We start from the raw sequence: 17741 nt of genomic DNA, 5'->3' as shown, positions 1-17741 counted from the left end.
ACCTGAGGCTCAGAATGTCTATCACTAGCGATGACTCCAGCCTCTCCTGTGCTCTTCCCTCGCCCTCCCTGCATTGGCTGCTAGAGCAGCTGGAGAGACTCATGATACACTGATGCACTGCGCTTGCATACTCAGCTGTGCTTCACTCTTTGCAATCCCGTGCGCTGTAGCCTGTCAGGTTCCTCTGTCCATGGAATTTTCAGGCAAGGATACTGGAGTAGGTTGCCATTTTCTACTCCAAGGGATCTTCCTGACCCAGAGATCGAACTCCCATCTCCTGCATCTCCTACATTGGCAGGCAGATTCTTAACCACTGCAAAACCTGAGTTATTGTTGTTCAGTCACTCAGTTGTGTCTGACTCTTTGCAACCTCATGGACTGCAGTGTGCCAGGCTTCCCTGTCCTTCACTATCTTCCAGAGTTTGCTTATGTCCATTGAGTGAGTGCTGTTGTTGTTCTGTCATTCAGTCATGTCCGACTGTTTGCAACCCCATGAACTGCAGCACACCAGGTTTCTTTGTTGTTCACCATCTCCCAGAGCTTGCTCAGACTCATGTTCCTAGAGTCAGTGATGCCATCCAACCATCTCATCCTATGTCATCCCCTTCTCCTCCTGCCTTCAATCTTTCCCAGCATCAGAGTCTTTTCTAATGAGTTGGCTCTTGCATCAGGTGGCCAAAGTATTGGAACTTCAGCTTCATCATCAGTCCTTCCAATGAATATTCAGGGTTGATTTCCATTAGGACTGACTGGTTTGATCTCCTTGCAGTTCAAGGGACTCTCAAGAGTCTTCTCCAACATCACAGTACAAAAGCATCAATTCTTTGGCATTCAGCCTTCTTTATGGCCCAACTCTCACATCCAAAAATGACTACTGGAAAAACCAGAACTTTGACTAGATGGGCATTTGTTGGCAAAGTAATGTCTCTGCTTTTTAATATGCTAAGTTGGCCATAGCTTTTCTTCCAATGAGCAAGGGATTTTTAATTTCACCGCTCACAGTGATTTAGGAGCCCAAGAAATAAAGTCTGTCACTGTTTCCATTGTTTCTGCATCTATTTCTCATGAAGTGATGGGACAGGATGCCATGATCTTAGTTTTTTGAATGTTGAGTTTTAAGTCAGTTTTTTTCAATCCCCTCTTTCACCTTTATCAAGAGGCTCTTTAATTCTTCTTCATTTTCTTCCATAAGGGTGGTATCATCTGCATATCTGAGGTTATTGATATTTCTCCCAGCAGTCTTGATTTCAGCTTGTGCTTCATTCAGTCTGGCATATCTCATGATGTATTCTGCATATAAGTTAAATAAGCAAGGTGGCAATATACAGTCTTGACATACTCCTTTTCCAACTTGGAACCAGTCTGTTGTTTCATGTCCAGTTCTAACTGTTGCTTCTTGACCTGCATACAGATTTCTCAGAAATATTTCTCAAAAATCCTGAGAAATACCAGATCAGGTGGTCTGGTATTCCCATCTCTTTAAGAATTTTCCGTAGTTTGTTGTGATCCACGCAGTAAAAGGCTTTAGCATAGTCAATGAAACTGAAGTAGGTGTTTTCCTGGAATTCTCTTGCTTTTTCTATGATCCAACAGAAGTTGGCAATTTGATTTCTGGTTCCTCTGCCTTTTCTAAATCCAGTTTGGACATCTGGAAGTTCTCAGTTCATGTACTGTTGAAGTATAGCTTGAAGGATTTTGAGAATGACCTTGCTAGCATGTGAATAATGCAATTGAGTGGTAGTTTGAACACTATTTGGCATTGCCTTCTTTGGGATCGGAATGAAAACTGACCTTTTCCAGTCCTGTGGCCACTGCTGAGTTTTCCAAATTTGCTGGCATATTGAGTGCAACACTTTCACAGCACCATCTTTTAGGATTTGAAACAACTCAGCTGGAATTACATTACCTCCACTAGCTTTGTTCATAGAGATGCTTCCTAAGTTCCACTTGACTTCACACTCCAGGATTTCTGGCTCCAGGTGAGTGATCACACTATCGTGGTTATCTAGGTCATTAAGATCTTTTTTGTATAGTTCTTCTGTGTATTCTTGCCATCTCTTCTTAATATCTTCTGCTGGATGGCATCACCTGGGTGGCCACATGTAAAAACTGAGACCCACTTCAGGTCCAGGGCTTGTTCTCCTGGTCTTATAAGCAATAAAGTGTAGGCTAGAGGGATGAAGAGTCCTGGGGGTGTCTACTAGAAGGGAAAAAGAAAGAAAAGACTCATTTATTGAACTTTTACTGTATGCCAGATCCAGTGCTAAGCCCTCAAGTGCATCATCTCATGGGATTCTACAAATATCCCATAAGGTGGGTGTCCAACATTATTATCATTTCATGGAGAAACTGAGGTTCTTGCCTAAGGTTCTCTCACCCCTATATCATGTCCCCCTCTGAGCCAATTACACCAATCCCTGAAGCCCCAACAGGAAGCCTTCTTATGAGTGCCCTTTGTTTAGGGTCAGTGAGATGGATAGATTTTTTTGTGTGGATATTGGTTCTTGTAAAGGCATACCCAGATCACTAGTAAACCTTTAATTCTGGGTGTGTTTCGGAGAGTGTTTCTGGAAAAGAAGAACATTGGAATCAGTAGACTGAGTAAAGAGATTTACTCTCACCAACATTGGTGGGCATCATCCAGTCCTTGGGGTCTGAATGAAACAAGAAGACAAATTCTCTCCTGTCTTCTTACCCAAGAACATCAGAGCTTCTGTCTTGAGCCTCCATACTCTGAAACTTAAGACAGTGGTCCCCTTGGTTCTCAGGTCTTCAGCCTCAGACTTGGAGTAACACTATCAGCTCAACTGGTTTTCAATCTTAATCCTTAGTCTGAGTTATAGCACTGGCTTTGCTTGTTCTCTAGCTTACAGACAGCAGATTGTGGGACTTCTCAGCATCTGTAACCATGAAAGCCTGTTCCCATAATAAATCTCCTCTAATATATCCCTATATATGCACATTGCCCTGGAAACATGAATTTGAACTGCTCAGATTCATTTACACACAGATCCTTTTAAGAATACATATAGTTCTGCAGGATCTGAAGTTGGTGGAATCCAAGGATGTGGAAATGAGAGTATGGAGGGCAGACTGCAAGTTATATGGGGATTTTTGACTGAACAGGGCAACCCTGACTACCATGTTGTTACTACAATGATCCATTGTACCTTATTGGTAGGCTTCCCTGGCGGCTCAGACAAAGAATCTGCCTGCAATGCAGAAGACCCAGGTTCCATCCCTGGGTCAGAAAGATCCCCTGGAGAAGGGAAATCATGTACCAATCTGAGAGTTGGACCATAAAGACAACTGAGCGCCAAAGAATTGATGCTTTTGAACTGTGGTGTTGGGGAAGACTTGAGAGTTCCTTGGACTGCAAGGAGATCAAATCAGTCAATCCTAAAAGAAATCAACCATGAATATTCACTGGAAGGACTGACGCTAAAGCTGAAGCTCCAATAATTTGGCCAGCTGATGTGAAGAGCTGACTCACTGGAAAAGACCCTAATGCTGGGAAGATTGAGGGCAGGAGGAGAAGGGAATGACAGAGGATGAGATGGTTGGATGGCTTCACCAACTCAATTTGAGCAAACTCTGGGAGATAATCAAGGATGGAGAAGCCTGGCATGCTGCAATTCATGGGGCTGCAAAGAGTTGGATATGACTCAGCAACTGAAGAACAAAAACAAACCTATTGGCTATACTGTGTCTTACCACAGGCAAGGAGGTCACATATATCCATGGGTGTTTTGTTATACATCCTGATTATCTGATGGCAAAACATGCTATTCTAGTCTTCCCTGATGGTGAGAAACAGGTGTTATGGGAGTTTTGTAAATCTCTCATTGACATGATCTACCCTCTAAAGGATATAAATTTTTACATGTGGCATAGAAATAATAAAACTATGTTAAATGCCTATACTATTTTAGCATTTTGCTAAAATGAATTTGGATGTGCACAACTAGATTAATTCAAGAAGGACCACTACCCAGCCATGGCAGGCATGGTTTTGTGAGATCCAGTCTCCAGATTATTCAGTTTGGACTACCCCTCCCAGAACTGGAGGGTTTGCCTTATATAGTCAAACCCTTTCTCAGCAACACAAAGGCCAGGAACTAAGACTTATGGACCCACCAGGAGAACCATGAGGACTGCTCATGTCCAGGGTCATGACCTGTGTCAGCAGTGAGGACCCTGGAAAGAGCTCTTCACTCCACTGGTTCATTGGCCAATGAGTATGTTCCCCTTTGTGTGTATTAACCCAATTAACAGACACAGAAATAAGCAAGGAGGGATGAGATGCCCCAGATAGAATAAAGAACTTGCAGGAATAGTAAGGCTTCAGATCATAGACAACTCCATGTTTTTTTAAATTTTATCAGTATCTGGAAATTCCCGAGATATAAACTGAGAAAACAGGATAATACTTCATGCAGGATAGCAGTAGGTTTACACTAGGGGTCTTTTTATTTCTGACCATTTCTTTACAATCGTCCACCAGAGATAACTTTAACTTATGCTTCTCAAGCTCAAATCCCTCTAAAGTCATTTAGGTTCACATTTCTAACTTTGTGGGACACATGTTCCCGAAAGTCACATCAGCTCTCCAGGTCAACATTTTCCTTCTGCACCTTCATTGGCTCACTTTTCCTTTTCTCATTCACATGAGCAGATGTCTGAAACCATGGGCCTGGTTTCCCTTTATGATGTACCTGTGACATAGATTTCAGCTTCCAAGTGCCCAGAAGAAAGCTTTTGATAGGTGCACCCAACTAGGCAGGGATGTATTCAATAATTTCTAAATTAGAGTATTCGTCATAGCCATAGGAAGCAAAGAAGATGGAGTTAAGCCAGATGGTCCTGGGATGTCCCAAGTCTCTCAGAATCTCCAAAAGTTCAGCTCGAAGCTGGGCAAGTCTTTCTTCTGAAAGAACTGCCTGAGAGCTGTTACTCTCCAGAGGGGCTGGGTAAAACTCTTGACTTAACCTGGGCAGCCCTGAGGTGTGACGCAGCAGCTTCTCCATAGCAGCCATGGAGAGGAGGTTCCCACACATGCTGATGGACCTGAGCTGGGAGCAGTGGCTCAGGGCAGGCAGGATGGCCTCGATTTGGGAGTCCATGATCTCACACTGATTTAAGTCCAATACCTGGAGGGTATCTGCAACTTGCTCCAGCAGAACTTGAAGGAGCTCAGGACTAAAGTCAGCCAGGGTGATACCACTCAGATCCAGGCCTTTTAGCTGACTGATTCTTGGGCACTGGGACAGGTGGGTCAAGTCTGATTCTGTAAGGAGGCAGTGAGTTATCGTGAGGTTATCCAAGGGGCTCATCAGACACCTGTGAAGAAAGGGCCATTAGGTCTGAGAAACAGGGGAGGCAGGTGACCTCCAGGTAAGAAACAAGTGATTTGCCCAAGGCCAGGGTCATTCTGACCATCAAATAAAGGTCAATATCCAACATGCCCAGTCTCATTTTAGCCTGAGTTCTTTCACCTTCACTGTGTGACTGAATGAAGTACATAGAACCTTGAAATCTCTCTTTCCTAATCTGTCAAGCAGGGTGTAACATACTCTACTTCCTTATGAGGGTGAATGAACATAATGGAATATCTAGAACCTGCTCAGAGGGAGAGCCTGACATCACGTCTAAATCAAGTGCAGGCATCTCTGAGTGTTAGTATTGGGAGAGAAGGCAAAAGATACTTTCATCTCAGGCTTTCTTCTGTCTGTGCTGGGCTCAGGCACTCATATCTCAGGCTTGGTGAGGTACCTGGGTTACATGAATAAAAAAAACAACTTGGGTAATTTCCTGCAACTCAACTGAGCTTTCCAGTCTGCAGGGGCTCATTTACGCCCCTGTGTCATCTGCTAAGATCTACCACTTTCTACTGTCCCTTTGGCTCCTGCTCTATTATCATCATCTCCAGAACCATGCATTTCTCATATATTAAATATCTTATCTGAAGTGCAAAACAACATTTTAGGGACAGGGAATTTGAGAGAGGCTCATTGTGGCCACAGACTTGCAGAGCACAGAGCTTCCATTTAGAAATGCTCAGGTCCCTCCTCAAGACCCTTTCCACTTGTTTTCCTAAGTTATCTGGACATAGATCTCTCCTCCTAAAGTAGAAACCTCAAACTGTTCTTTGGTAGAGTCCAATCCCCTAGTTTATAGCTCCCTAGATGGTGTCCCTTTCCAGTGCCTCTATCCATTTGTTCCTCGACCTTGACTTGGGTAGCTGTGTGTTACCACACTTCAGACTAGAGCATAAAATAAGACAGTGCACTTGACATTGCAGAGTTGTGTTCATTGTTTCTCAACTAGTGGTGCCCCCCTCACCTGAGCATCTGGTCCAGGCGGCCTGACAGGAAGAAGGGAGATTCCAGATAGAGATCCCGGAGGTGGTGCAGCTTGAGGAACTGAGAGGTAAACTGGACAACAACATGCTGTTCCTGCTCTTTAGAGGCAGAAAGTATGAGTCTCTGCACGTTACTCATTTGGCCCAGGAGAGGAGCGAATGTGGCCAGGCTGGACAGATGCCAGTTCTGGTTGACTTCTACATCCTGGATACAGTCCAGCTGCACCATACTCAGGACCTTCATAATATTTTCCACAGGCATTCCAAAGATCTTCAGCTTCTTACAGCACAGGTGTATGGAACCTTTTCTCTGTTCTGCCCACCTCATGAGGTAGGTGAGGAACTCATCCATGGCCCATTCCTTGAGGTTCATCTCTATGAACACCTCCAAGGGAGCCAAGGGCTGCTTTGTCCTTGACCTGTCCTCAGGAACTGGTGCCGTCAGTGAGCTTGAGTACATGTGGTCCATGTATCCAGACCATATGCTCCAGAAGTTCTGGCCAGTATTCCTTAAATCCAACACCTGCAGTTTGCACCTCGTGTGGGGAAACAGCAGATGGGCAGCAATGGTTTAAAATCCAAACTGAATGAAACCACAGTCTCAGAATATAGGCTGAATGAAACCACAGTCTCAGAATATAGGCAACACTAAGACTTCTCACCTGAGTTTTTACTTCAGATCCCTGACATTACCTGCTGCCTTGCCCACTTCCTCTTCAGTAGGGATACTGCCTCACTTTCCTCTATCTCCTTTGCCCCTACATGCTTCCTGATTTTCTACTTCTACAATCCTTAAGAATCCCTGGGAAGAGGCTGGGACATGTTCTCTTAGGTTTCCCTGCATCTTAGACACTCCTACACTTCCAGAAGGCATTTCCCAAAGAGGGCTCAGCAGTGGTCAAGGCCTCGAAATTCATTGACATCATCAGAAGCCTTTGGTGCATTCCTTGACCATTCACTCTATGACCCCAGCTGTCTTTTCAGGATGTCTAGTAACCTTCCAGGCTACCTGGATTAGACTCACCTGGGGTGCTCCTTCTGGGAAAGCAGGACATCAAGTCCATCCAGTACTGCTTGTAAGGTTATCAGATGAGGCGGCTCCATCAGGCCCCCCAGAGGCAGGCGGACGAAAGGCCAGGAATACACCATGGTCTTCAGGGTCTTAATGTGACTCCCATAGAAGGCTTCCATGAAGAGTAGGGGGAAGAGCTCAATGGGCAGAAACTCCAAAGAACTCATGGCCAAATTCTCATTCCTTAGCAGGCTCATAGCTGCCAGGTCCAGGAGTCTGGGTGGGGCCCAAAGACTCATTCTGATCTGACTCTGCTACAAAAGAAATCCTGTGAAAACTTCCAGAGAACAAGGCATCCTTCTCAGGCCAAACAAGAACACACCTCTCTCTCCCACTCGTCAACGGAATCTTCCTGGCAGTAGTGCAAGTGCCTGTTAGTCCCAAGTACACTCTGGACCCAGTGAGCACAAAGCCATAGCTCTACCCCTATGGGCACTAGAGCATGATCTCACAAGGAGCAAGAAGGGAGAAATCCAACCATTAGTCCATCCATTTCCATCCACTGCTTTGCTTAATCATGTGTCACTGGGAAGTGGGTACCATGAGCTAAAGGCTGAGCTTCATCTTTTTTGGGGTAAAATTTTAATATATCATTTAGAGCCTTAAAACTATGGGAATAGGAGCATTATGTGGCCCAATATAGCCCACAGTTCACTGGGCTGGGAAAGGGTAAGAGATACCCCTAGTATGAATGATGTTTGTGCTCAAACTAAACATTTTAAATTTCAAGAAATAAAATTTCAAAAAAAAGAGAAAAAAATTTTAAAAAGAAATGAAATTCCAAAGATGTTTTTTTACTAAAAAGAGCATCTGCTTTGTTAAGACATTTAAAAAGAACCAATCAAATATTTGGGATTAAGTCAATACTACATTCAAGGTAAAACCAAAATCTTAAATCAGTATATATGAAAATAAATAATTTTTATTCATTTATTTTTATTTTTCAATTTTGGCAGCACGGCATGGGGTGTCTTAGTTCCCAGACCAGGAATGAACCTGCGATCCTGCAGTGGTCCAATTCCAGGATCCCTAGGGAAGTCCCCAGTAAGCAGTTTTTAAAATTAATCTCTCCTTTCATCCTGATACGCCTGCCACCATTCAAGACCAGTTGACCATGGGTACAGTGAAGGTGTCTTTAGTTGTATCTGTAACTTACCAGCTCTGTTGTGGTTGGTAGGCTGCTCACACTCAGACTTGAGAACCCCGGTGGTGACTCTGGAACCCTGAAGATTCTGCATCTCTTTGGTGTCTAAGGCTTATATAGACCTTTCTAATCACATCTTCCTTCTTTCCAACAACTAACTGCCAATCAGAAAGTGATACCTGATTAGATTTCAGACTGTCTATTGGGTTAATCCTGATTGGATCTTTGTTACCTTCAGAGGAACTGATTGAATCAGATTTCATTCAGGCAGGATAAAGAATGAGGGAGGGGTATTGGATTTCTTGATTCACCCACAAATATTGATTTGGCTTTACTAATATTAATAGTAATAGGCCTGGGTGTGAGACAGGAAAGGGGTTATCCTTTTGTGACAGGAAAAACAAAACTTTGAAGTACCGTTGTTTGGGGATCTTCAGCCATAAAAAAATTATCGAAATGTCCGAGAATTAACATTGCTTTATGAAGACAGTAGTGTTGTTCCCAAAGGAAGCAAAATAAAAGTATCCACCTCTATCAACTGTCACTCAGATGTTATGTTGGACAAGTGGAGATCAGGAATCTACTCAGAAAGTAAAGGGAAGTCCTTTTGGGGATGTGACTGGTATTCCAATCTTAAGTCAAACGATCTCTGAAGACATCAGGTCAAAATCACATTTGAGAAGTAAGAGTGAGGGCTGGGTAGTTGGAGCTGGATGTCCCTAGAGGGACAATGTGAGTAACGCAAATAGTGTAAAATGTAGGTTTTTTTTTTTTTTTCCTTCTCTTGGGGAAGAAGGAAATTTAGAAAACTTTTCTCTGGGTTGTGTTTAGAAATTAAAAGGAGTGACTAAAAGGAAGCAGTATCATCTCTGAAGGGTTTCCTCTCCAAAAGTTGAGATTAGTACCATAAATTGAATGAAAAGATTGTTTTCACTTTAAAAATTTAAAATGAGAAATTGCAGAAGCCATGTAACTAAGAGTGTTATTAAGATGTGGGAGTCTGTCTGAGCTGGAAAGCTTTGAGATGCACATTTTTAAACATTCTTTCTTTACATATATAAGAATTACTGAGACAGGAAAGGGGCAAGGCACAACCTTTAAAAGAAGGACATGACATAAACTGATTAGAAACAACCAGGTCCAGGACGGTGGACTCAACTTGCACTTGCCCTTGATCTTCAGTATAGCTCATAGTAGCCACAACCCAGCTGCCACGATGGTTATGAACATTAATGGTCAAAAAGTGGGCAGTGGTCCAATTCCTGGAAATCCCCACCCCTTCCCCAAGATGAAAGGGGCTTCCCTAGTGGCTGAGATGGTAAAAGAATCTGCCCGCGATGCAGGAGACCTGGGTTCGATCCCTGGGTCAGGAAGATCCCCTGGAGAAAGGAATGGCTACCCACTCAAGTGTTCTTGCCTGGAGAATTGCATGGACAGAGGAGCCTGGCAGACTGTAGTCCATGGGGTTGCAAAGAGTCAGACACAACTGAGTGACTCTTTTATTGCCCCAAGATAGCTGGAATACTCCCACTCATTAGCCTATAAAATTACCCACCCCTATAAAAATTGACAAACCTGGTGCCTCTCTTGCTTTCCATGATGGCCCACTCTATCTCTATGGAGTGTGGGCCTTTATAAACCTTCTTTATCTTTACAAAGGTTCATTCTTGAATTCTTCCCTGCACGACGCCAAAACCCACATGTGGCAGCCTTCCCAGAGACTCTTATGTGACCTGGGATCTGATCATTCTCCTGCACCCCTACTTTCATTCCTGCAACATTACTGCTTTGGAAAGGAGTTCAGTGAATGGAACACTTCATACCCAGTTGTTATTGTTTCAGTCAATAAGTTGAGTCAGGTTCTTTTGTAACCCCATGGACTGTAGCCTGTCAGGCTCCTCTGGCAATGGGATTTCCCAGGCAAGAATACTGGAGTGGTTGCCATTGCCAACTCCAGGGGATCTTCCTGATGCAGGGATTGAACCTTTGTCTCCTGCATTGGCAGGCAGTCTCTTTACCACTGAGACACCAGGGAGAGACTTTAAAAATAGCATATGGAATGCTTTTAAGTTTCTGTTTAGAAAGCCTAACTAGTAAAATTTTAAAAACTGCCAAGTATGTGAGTGTCAGTAGCACACCAGCTCTGATGGGGTTGGCAGGATGGTCAGACCTCAGACCCCTTGTAGAACCCAGGAAATGCTTCTATATTCCTTCTTTGGTGCCTGAGGCTTTTAGAGGACTTTCTAATCATTTCTTTCCCCTTCCAACAAGTAACTTCTGATTGGAAAGTGATACCAGGTTAGATTCCAGAATATCCAGATGGTTAATCCTTAAATTTGTGTTTCTCCAGATAGATTGAATCAGATTTTCATTTCAGGAAAGAGAAATAATTAGGTCAAAGGGAAAGTCAAAACACATTCCTGGATTCACTCCACAAACACTGATCGAGTTTTACTAATACTGGCAGTTGTAGCCCTGGGTGTGTCAAGGAAGGGATTAATCTGTGCCTGACACTGCACCAAAAAAGGAAAACCTGGAAGCATCATCTTTGGGGGACTCTTTGGCCATATTAAAACTATTCAAATGGCCTAGAAATAAAGCAGCTTCACAGGAACAGTGGTGCTGTCCCAAAGAAAACTAACTAAACTTCTCCTTGTATCAAGTTGTTGTGCCAGTGTCATGTTGGAATAATAGCAGATCAGGAGCCTATTCAGGGAGCAAGGGCAGTCTCCCGGGGATATGGTTGGTCCTCCAGTTTAAGTCATGGCTTCTCTGATGGAGATCAGGTCAAAGTCACAGTGAGAAGTGAGGGTGGGGTAGGGCAGCCTGGAGCTGGGCATTCCTACAGCAGCCCTCTGAATGACTGAAGACAGTGTAAAATATGGATATATTGTTTTCCACTGACTTGGAGAGAGATTAAAAGACTTTTCTCTGGGTGAAAGTGAAAAGAAAGTGAAGTTGCTCAGTCGTGTCCAACTCTTTGCGACCCCATGGACTGTAGCCTACCAGGCTCTTCCATCCATGGAATTTTCCAGGCAAGAGTACTGGAGTGGGTTGCCATTTCCTTCTCCAGGGGATCTTCCTGACCCAGGGATCAAACCCGGGTGTCCCGAATTTTCTCAGGGTAAAGTTTAGAAACTAAAGGGTGTGGCCAAGAGGAACAGTGTCGCCTTTGTTGGTGTTACCTTTCCTGAAGATGGGATCGGACTAGCAAACTCATTTGAAAGACTAAACCTAAGAATGTGAGCAGAGAGAGAGGTGACCAGTCCTGGAATATGAGACATTTCCAAGTCTGAGAGCCCCTGATGGAGGTGCTGTGGGCTCTTGAGGAACTTGGACCCAGGGAGAGAATTAAACATGAGTCAGTCACACACAACCTTGTCATCATCATGCCAGCTGCTATCAGAAGTTATCTTCCAGCTCCTTCCCAGAAGGCAGATAGCCCCAGCCATTGTCCAGGGGCCTGAGATGTGGAACCATAATCTCATTAGCCGATTTCCAAGTAGTATGTATATATATATGTATGTATGTGTGTATATATATATAATGACAAACCTAGATAGTGTGTTGAAAAGCAGAGACACTACTCTGCTGACAAAAATTCACATAGTCAAGGCTATGGTCTTTCCAGTGGTCAGGTATGATTGTGAGAGCCGGACCGTAAAGAAGGCAGAACACCAAAGAATTGATGGATTAGAACTGTGGTGCTAGAGAAGACTCCTGAAATTCACTTGGACAGCAAGGAGATCAAATCAGTCAATCTTACCGGGGATCAATCCTGAATATTCACTGGAAGGACTAATGCTGAAGCTCCACTATTTTGGTCATTTTATGTGAACAGCTGACTCATTGGAAAAGTCCCTGATGCTGGGAAAGATTGAGGGCAGAAGAAGGCGTCAGAGGATGAGATGGCTGGACGGCATCACGGATGCAATGAACATGAACTTGGGCAAACTTTAGGAGATGGTGAGGGACAGGGAGGCCTGGCGTTCTGCAGTCCATGGGGTTGAAGAGTTGGACACGACTGGGCAACTGAACAACAACAATCCAGGGACAATTGCAACATGTGAATCTCAAGTTCAAATCCAGCTAAATAAATTTAGGTTCCTATCTCTGACTCTACAGGACACATGTCCACAAGCATTGCATTACTGGGGAGACTACATTTCCCCCTGCAATCCTGCTCCCCTGTAGGACCACCTTTCCTTTTCACATTCACATTGAGTAGATGTCTGAAACAATATGTCTGTTTTCCCTTCACGATGTATCTTGTCCAAGATTTCAGTTTCCAAGGGCTCAGTAGAGAGCTTGGGATTGATGCACCCAACTAGGCTGGAATGTTACCGCCATATATGATGGGCTCAGGATGATAGAATGTGTTATCTCCACAGTGTGGACAGGGGGTGAAGCAAATCCAGATGGTCCTGGGGCGTCCTAAGTCCTTCAGAATCTCAAGCAGTTCAGTCCGACACTGGGCAAGTCTCCCAGGTTGGAGGATCCCCTGAGAGCTGAAACTCTCCTGAAGGACAGGGTACAGCTCTCGACTTAAACTGGGCAGCTCAGAGGTATGTCGCAGCATCTTCTCCATGATGGGCATGGAGAGGAGGTTCCCACGCAGACTGAAGGATGTGAGCTGGAAGCAGTGGCTCAGGGCAGGCAAGATGGCCTCGAGGTGGGAGTCCCTGATCCCAGATTGCTCTAAGTATAGCTCCTGAAGGGTGGCTGAAACTTTCTCCAGCAGAGCTGGGAGGAGCTCAGGACTAGAGTAGGTCATGGTGACCCCACTCAGATTCAGGCTCTTTAGCTGACTGATGTTCGGGCTCTGGGACAGATGGGTCAAGTCTGAATCTCTAAGGAGGCAGCGAGTTATTGAAAGGTTGTCCAAGGGCTTCATCAGGCACCTGGGGAGAAACAGAGACATTAGGTCTTAGAAACTTGAGGTGAAAACTGACTGCAAGTTGAGAGACAAGTGATCTGCCCAAGCCCAGGTTTGGTATGATGATCTGATAAGGATTGAAACCCAGAATGGCCAGTCTTATTGTAGCCAGAGTCATTTACCCTTCTGTGTGATTGGGTCAAGTACATAGAGTCTTGAAAACTCTCCTCATTAGGCAAGCAGAGAAAAACTCACTCCACTTCTGTCTGAGGATGAATGAAGATAATGGGATGCACTAGGACAAGTTCAGAGGAGAGCCTGATACCTTGTTTCAATTGAGAGTGGGTATCACTAAAATTTAATAGTAAGAGATATACTTAAAATGCTTCCAATCCATGCTTCCTTCACACATGCTTTGGCCCCAGGTACCCATCTCAGGCTGGTGAGGCTTTTGTGTGACATGCATAGAGGGCCAACCTGGACAAGATCCCACAACATCCACTAAGGATGCCAGTCTGCACAGGCTCACTTACATCCCTCCTTTATCTGCAAACCATCTACCAATTTTTATGATCCCTTTGATCCCTACTCTATTACCATCATCTCCAGAGTCATGCATTTCCCATATATTAATAAGCTTATCTGAGGCTTCCCAGGTGGCACTAGTGGTAAAGAATTGGCCTGCCAATCCAGGAGACATAAAAGACAGGGGTTTTATTCCTGGGTCGGGAAGATCTCCTGGAGGAGTGCATGGCTACCAACTCCAGTATTCTTGCCTGGAAAATCCCATGGAAAGGGAAGCCTGATGGGCTACAGTCCATAGGATTACAGAGAACTGGGCATGATTGAGTGACTTAGCATACACACATGGAGAAAAAAATCGACTTTTATAGATGGGGAATTAGGCTCATTGTGGTCACAAAACCAGTGAGCATGGAGCTTCTGTTTAAAATGCTTATGACTGATGGAATTTTCCATCTTCAACGCTCCATTCCCTTAATTATTTTCAAGTCACCTAAGCTATTGTTGTTCAATTGCCCGGTCATGTCTGACTCTTTGTAATCCCATGGACTGCAGCATGCCAAGGCCTCTCTGTCCCTCACCATCTCCTGAAGTTTGCCCAAGTTTATGTTCAATGAGGCAGTGATGCCATCTAGCCATCTCATCCTCTAACACCCTCTTCTGCTTCTGCCCTCAATCTTTCCCAACATCAGGGACTTTTCCAATGAGTCACGTGTACACATCAGATGACCAAAATACTGGAGTTTCAATTTCAGCATCAGCCCTTCCAACAAGTATTCAGGATTGATTTTCATTAAGATTGACTGGCTTAATTTCTTTGCTTTCCAAGGGACTCTAAGGAGTCTTCTCCAGCACCACAGTTCAAATGCATCCATTCTTGGTGTTCTGCCTTCTTTACAGCCCAGCTCTCACAATCATATATGACCACTGGGAAGACCATAGTCTTGAGTATGTGGACCTCTGTGGCCAAGGAATGTCTCTGCTTTTTAAACACTGTCTAGGTTTGTTATAACTTTCCTTTCAAGAAGCAAACATCTTCTGATTTTATGGCTGCAGTCACCATCTGAAGTGATTTTAGAGCCCAGGAAGAGGAAATCTGTCACTACCTCCAGCTTTTCCCCTCTATTTGCTGGTCAGTGTGGTACACACTCACCTGAGCATCTGGTCCAGGCAGCCTCCAAGGTAGAAAGGGGATTCCAGATGGAGATCCTGGAGGTGGTGCAGCCTCAGGAACTGAGAAGTAATTTTGACAATGTGCTGCTCATCCCACTCCTCAGGATCAGGCAGATGGATGTGGGAGACAAACAGTTTCTGCACATTGCTCATCTGGCCCAGGAGAGGAGCAATCATGGCCAGAGTGGACAGATGCCAGGTGCAATTCACATGTAACTCCTGGATACAGTCCAGCTGCACCATGCTCAGGACATTCATAATATTATCGATGGGAAATGAAACAATTTTCAGCTTCTTACAGCACAGGTGTATGAAAGGGTCTCTCTCCTCTACCCACTTTAGGAGGTAAGTGAGGAATTCATTCATGGTTCTTTCCTTGAGGTGAAGTTCTGTGAACACCTCGAAGGGAGCCAAGGGCTTCTCGATCCTTGACCCATCCTCAGCCATTGGTACCATTGATGAGCTTGAGGACACATGGACACTGGATCCAGACCACATTCTCCAGAAGTCCTGGCCAGAATTCCTTAAATCCAGCACACGCAGTTTGCACTTCCTGTGGGGAATCAGCAGATTGGCGGCTATAGTTTTTAGATTCACACAAAATTAGGCAACACTCTGACTTTGCACCTCAGCTTTTACTTCACATTCCTGACATCACCTTCTTCCTTGCCCTCTTCCCTCTCTGCCTCACATCCCTCCATCTCCTTTCCCTTGCCATTTCCCCTAACTTTCTACTCTAGTACCCTTAGGCATCCCTGAGAGGAGGCTGGGCATGTACTTTCACATTTCCTTGCATTTTAGGCACACCTGCACTGCTGGAAGGCATTCAGCAAAGTGAACTCAGCAATGACCAAGTCTCTGTTTCTTCACTGGCATCATCAGAAGCCACTGGTCCATCCATTTGTCATTTACTCTCCTACTGTCACCTGTCTCTTCAGGACTGCCCATCTCTTACCAGGTTACATGCATCTGACTCACCTTGGACGATCCTTCTCTGTGAGCAGGACATCGAGTCCATCCAGCACTGCTTGTAAGGTTCCCAGATGAGGCGTCTGCATCAGGCCCCCCAGAGGCAGGCGGACAAAGGGCCAGGCTTGCACCAAGGCCTTTAAGGTCTTTCTGTGTCTTCCACAGAATGCTTCCATGAAGAGTGGGGGGAAGAGCTCGATGGGCAGATACTCCAGAGCAGAAATGGTCAAGGCCTCATCAGTTAGTAGGCTCTTCCCTGCCAGATTCAGGAGTCTCAGGGGGTTCCGGACACTCATCCTGAATCTGCTCCTAAAGGAACCCTATAAGAACTTGAAGAGGAAAAGGCATCTTTCTCAGGTAAGCATGAACACCCCCTCACCTGTCTCCCCACCCTTCAGAGGAACCAACTCAGAGGAAATCTGTGCTCTGGCAGTTGTGGAACAGCCTTGGTTTTGCACAGTTTTACTCTGGGCTCAGTGAGGAAAAAGCCATAGCTCTGCCCCTATGGGCACCAAAACAAGCATCTCATAAGGACCAAGGAGGAAGAAACCCACACTAGCCCATCCATTTCCATTCACTGTTGTGCTCAATTTATGTTGCACTGGGAAGTGGATACCAGGAGCCTGAAAGGTGAATATTTTCAGGGGGAAACCTTTCACTCACTTACTTAGGGCCTTGTGGCTTCAATGGTAAAGAATCTGCCTGTAGTGCGGGAGACCTGGGTTCGATCCCTGGGTTAGGAAGATACCTTGGAGAAGGAAAGGCTACCTACTCCAGTATTTTGGCCTGGAGAATTCCATGGACTGTATAGTCCATGGGGTTGCAAAGAGTTGGACACGACTGAATGACTTTCACTTTCGGGCCTTAAAACTATGGGAATAGAGCATCATGAAACCCACTGCAGTCTCCAACCTCAGCTTCCACAGTTAACGGCCTTGGAAAAAGGCAGCAGATACCCCTAAAAGTGAATGCCATTTGCACAAACTATTTTTAATGTCAAGAAATAAAATGCCAAATAATTAGATGTTTTCATTACATAAAATCTAGTTGGTTAAGATATTTTAAAATGCCATAAAGGAAAGCATAGATCAAGATATTTGGGGCTAAGGAAAAATTACACTTAGAGACTAAATGATACATCTGAAAAGAAAGAGGAAAATCTCCCTGACATCCATTGCTGCTCGCCACCAATGGAAACCTCACCATCAAGATGAGGATGTCCTTTGCTGAGGGCTGCCCAGGTGGTGCTAGCGGTAAAGAACTCACCTGTCAATGAGGAGACATAAGAGACTGAGGTTTGATCCCTGGGTTGGGAAGATCATCTGAAGGAGGGCATGGCAAGCCACTCCAGTATTCTTGCTTGGAGAATCCCATGAACAGAGATGCCTGGTGGGCTACAGTCCATAGCATCTCAAAGAGTTGGACACTGACTTAGTCGGAAGTGACTTAACACACATGCCCTTTGCTGAGGTCTGTAACTTACCAGCTTTGCAGTAGTTGGCAGGGTACTCAGAGGTCGGATCTGGTGGAGAAGCCAGGCAGTGACTCCAGAGGAAGAAGTTTCTGCACCTCTTCTTTGATGCTTCAGCTTTTTATAGGCCTTTCTAATTATGTCTTCCCCTAC

General features: G+C 44.7%; 1 protein-coding gene across 9 annotated transcripts; it reads right to left on the bottom strand.

Moving 5' to 3' along the window:
• Positions 1-1235: 1235 nt before the first annotated feature.
• Positions 1236-17741, bottom strand: LOC147356406 (PRAME family member 8-like). 9 transcript variants are annotated; one of them, XR_015142728.1, is made up of 5 exons: positions 17601-17741; positions 16127-16446; positions 15129-15701; positions 8590-8735; positions 1236-2200 (listed from the first exon to the last, which is right to left on the bottom strand). XR_015142728.1 is itself a non-coding variant. In XM_086342483.1 (5 exons), the coding sequence occupies exons 3-5, from the start codon at positions 7670-7672 to the stop codon at positions 4776-4778; spliced, it is 1407 nt and encodes a 468-aa protein (XP_086198609.1). In that variant the 5' UTR covers positions 7673-7710; positions 8590-8735; positions 17601-17720; the 3' UTR covers positions 3642-4775. The 9 variants fall into 9 exon arrangements, 8 of the variants coding, with proteins under 8 accessions (XP_086198615.1, XP_086198609.1, XP_086198608.1 ...); XM_086342483.1 differs by lacking the exons at positions 1236-2200; positions 15129-15701; positions 16127-16446 and adding exons at positions 3642-5340; positions 6343-6897; positions 7386-7710 and having other exon boundaries at positions 17601-17720; XM_086342482.1 differs by lacking the exons at positions 1236-2200; positions 15129-15701; positions 16127-16446 and adding exons at positions 3642-5340; positions 6343-6897; positions 7386-7687 and having other exon boundaries at positions 17601-17720.

This window comes from Bos grunniens, chromosome 16, assembly GCF_055505025.1.
Source record: "Bos grunniens cultivar Pamir isolate PY7600 chromosome 16, Bosgru_T2T1.0, whole genome shotgun sequence".
Taxonomy (NCBI): Eukaryota; Metazoa; Chordata; class Mammalia; order Artiodactyla; family Bovidae; genus Bos; species Bos grunniens.
This window is presented reverse-complemented; position numbering and strand designations above follow the sequence as displayed.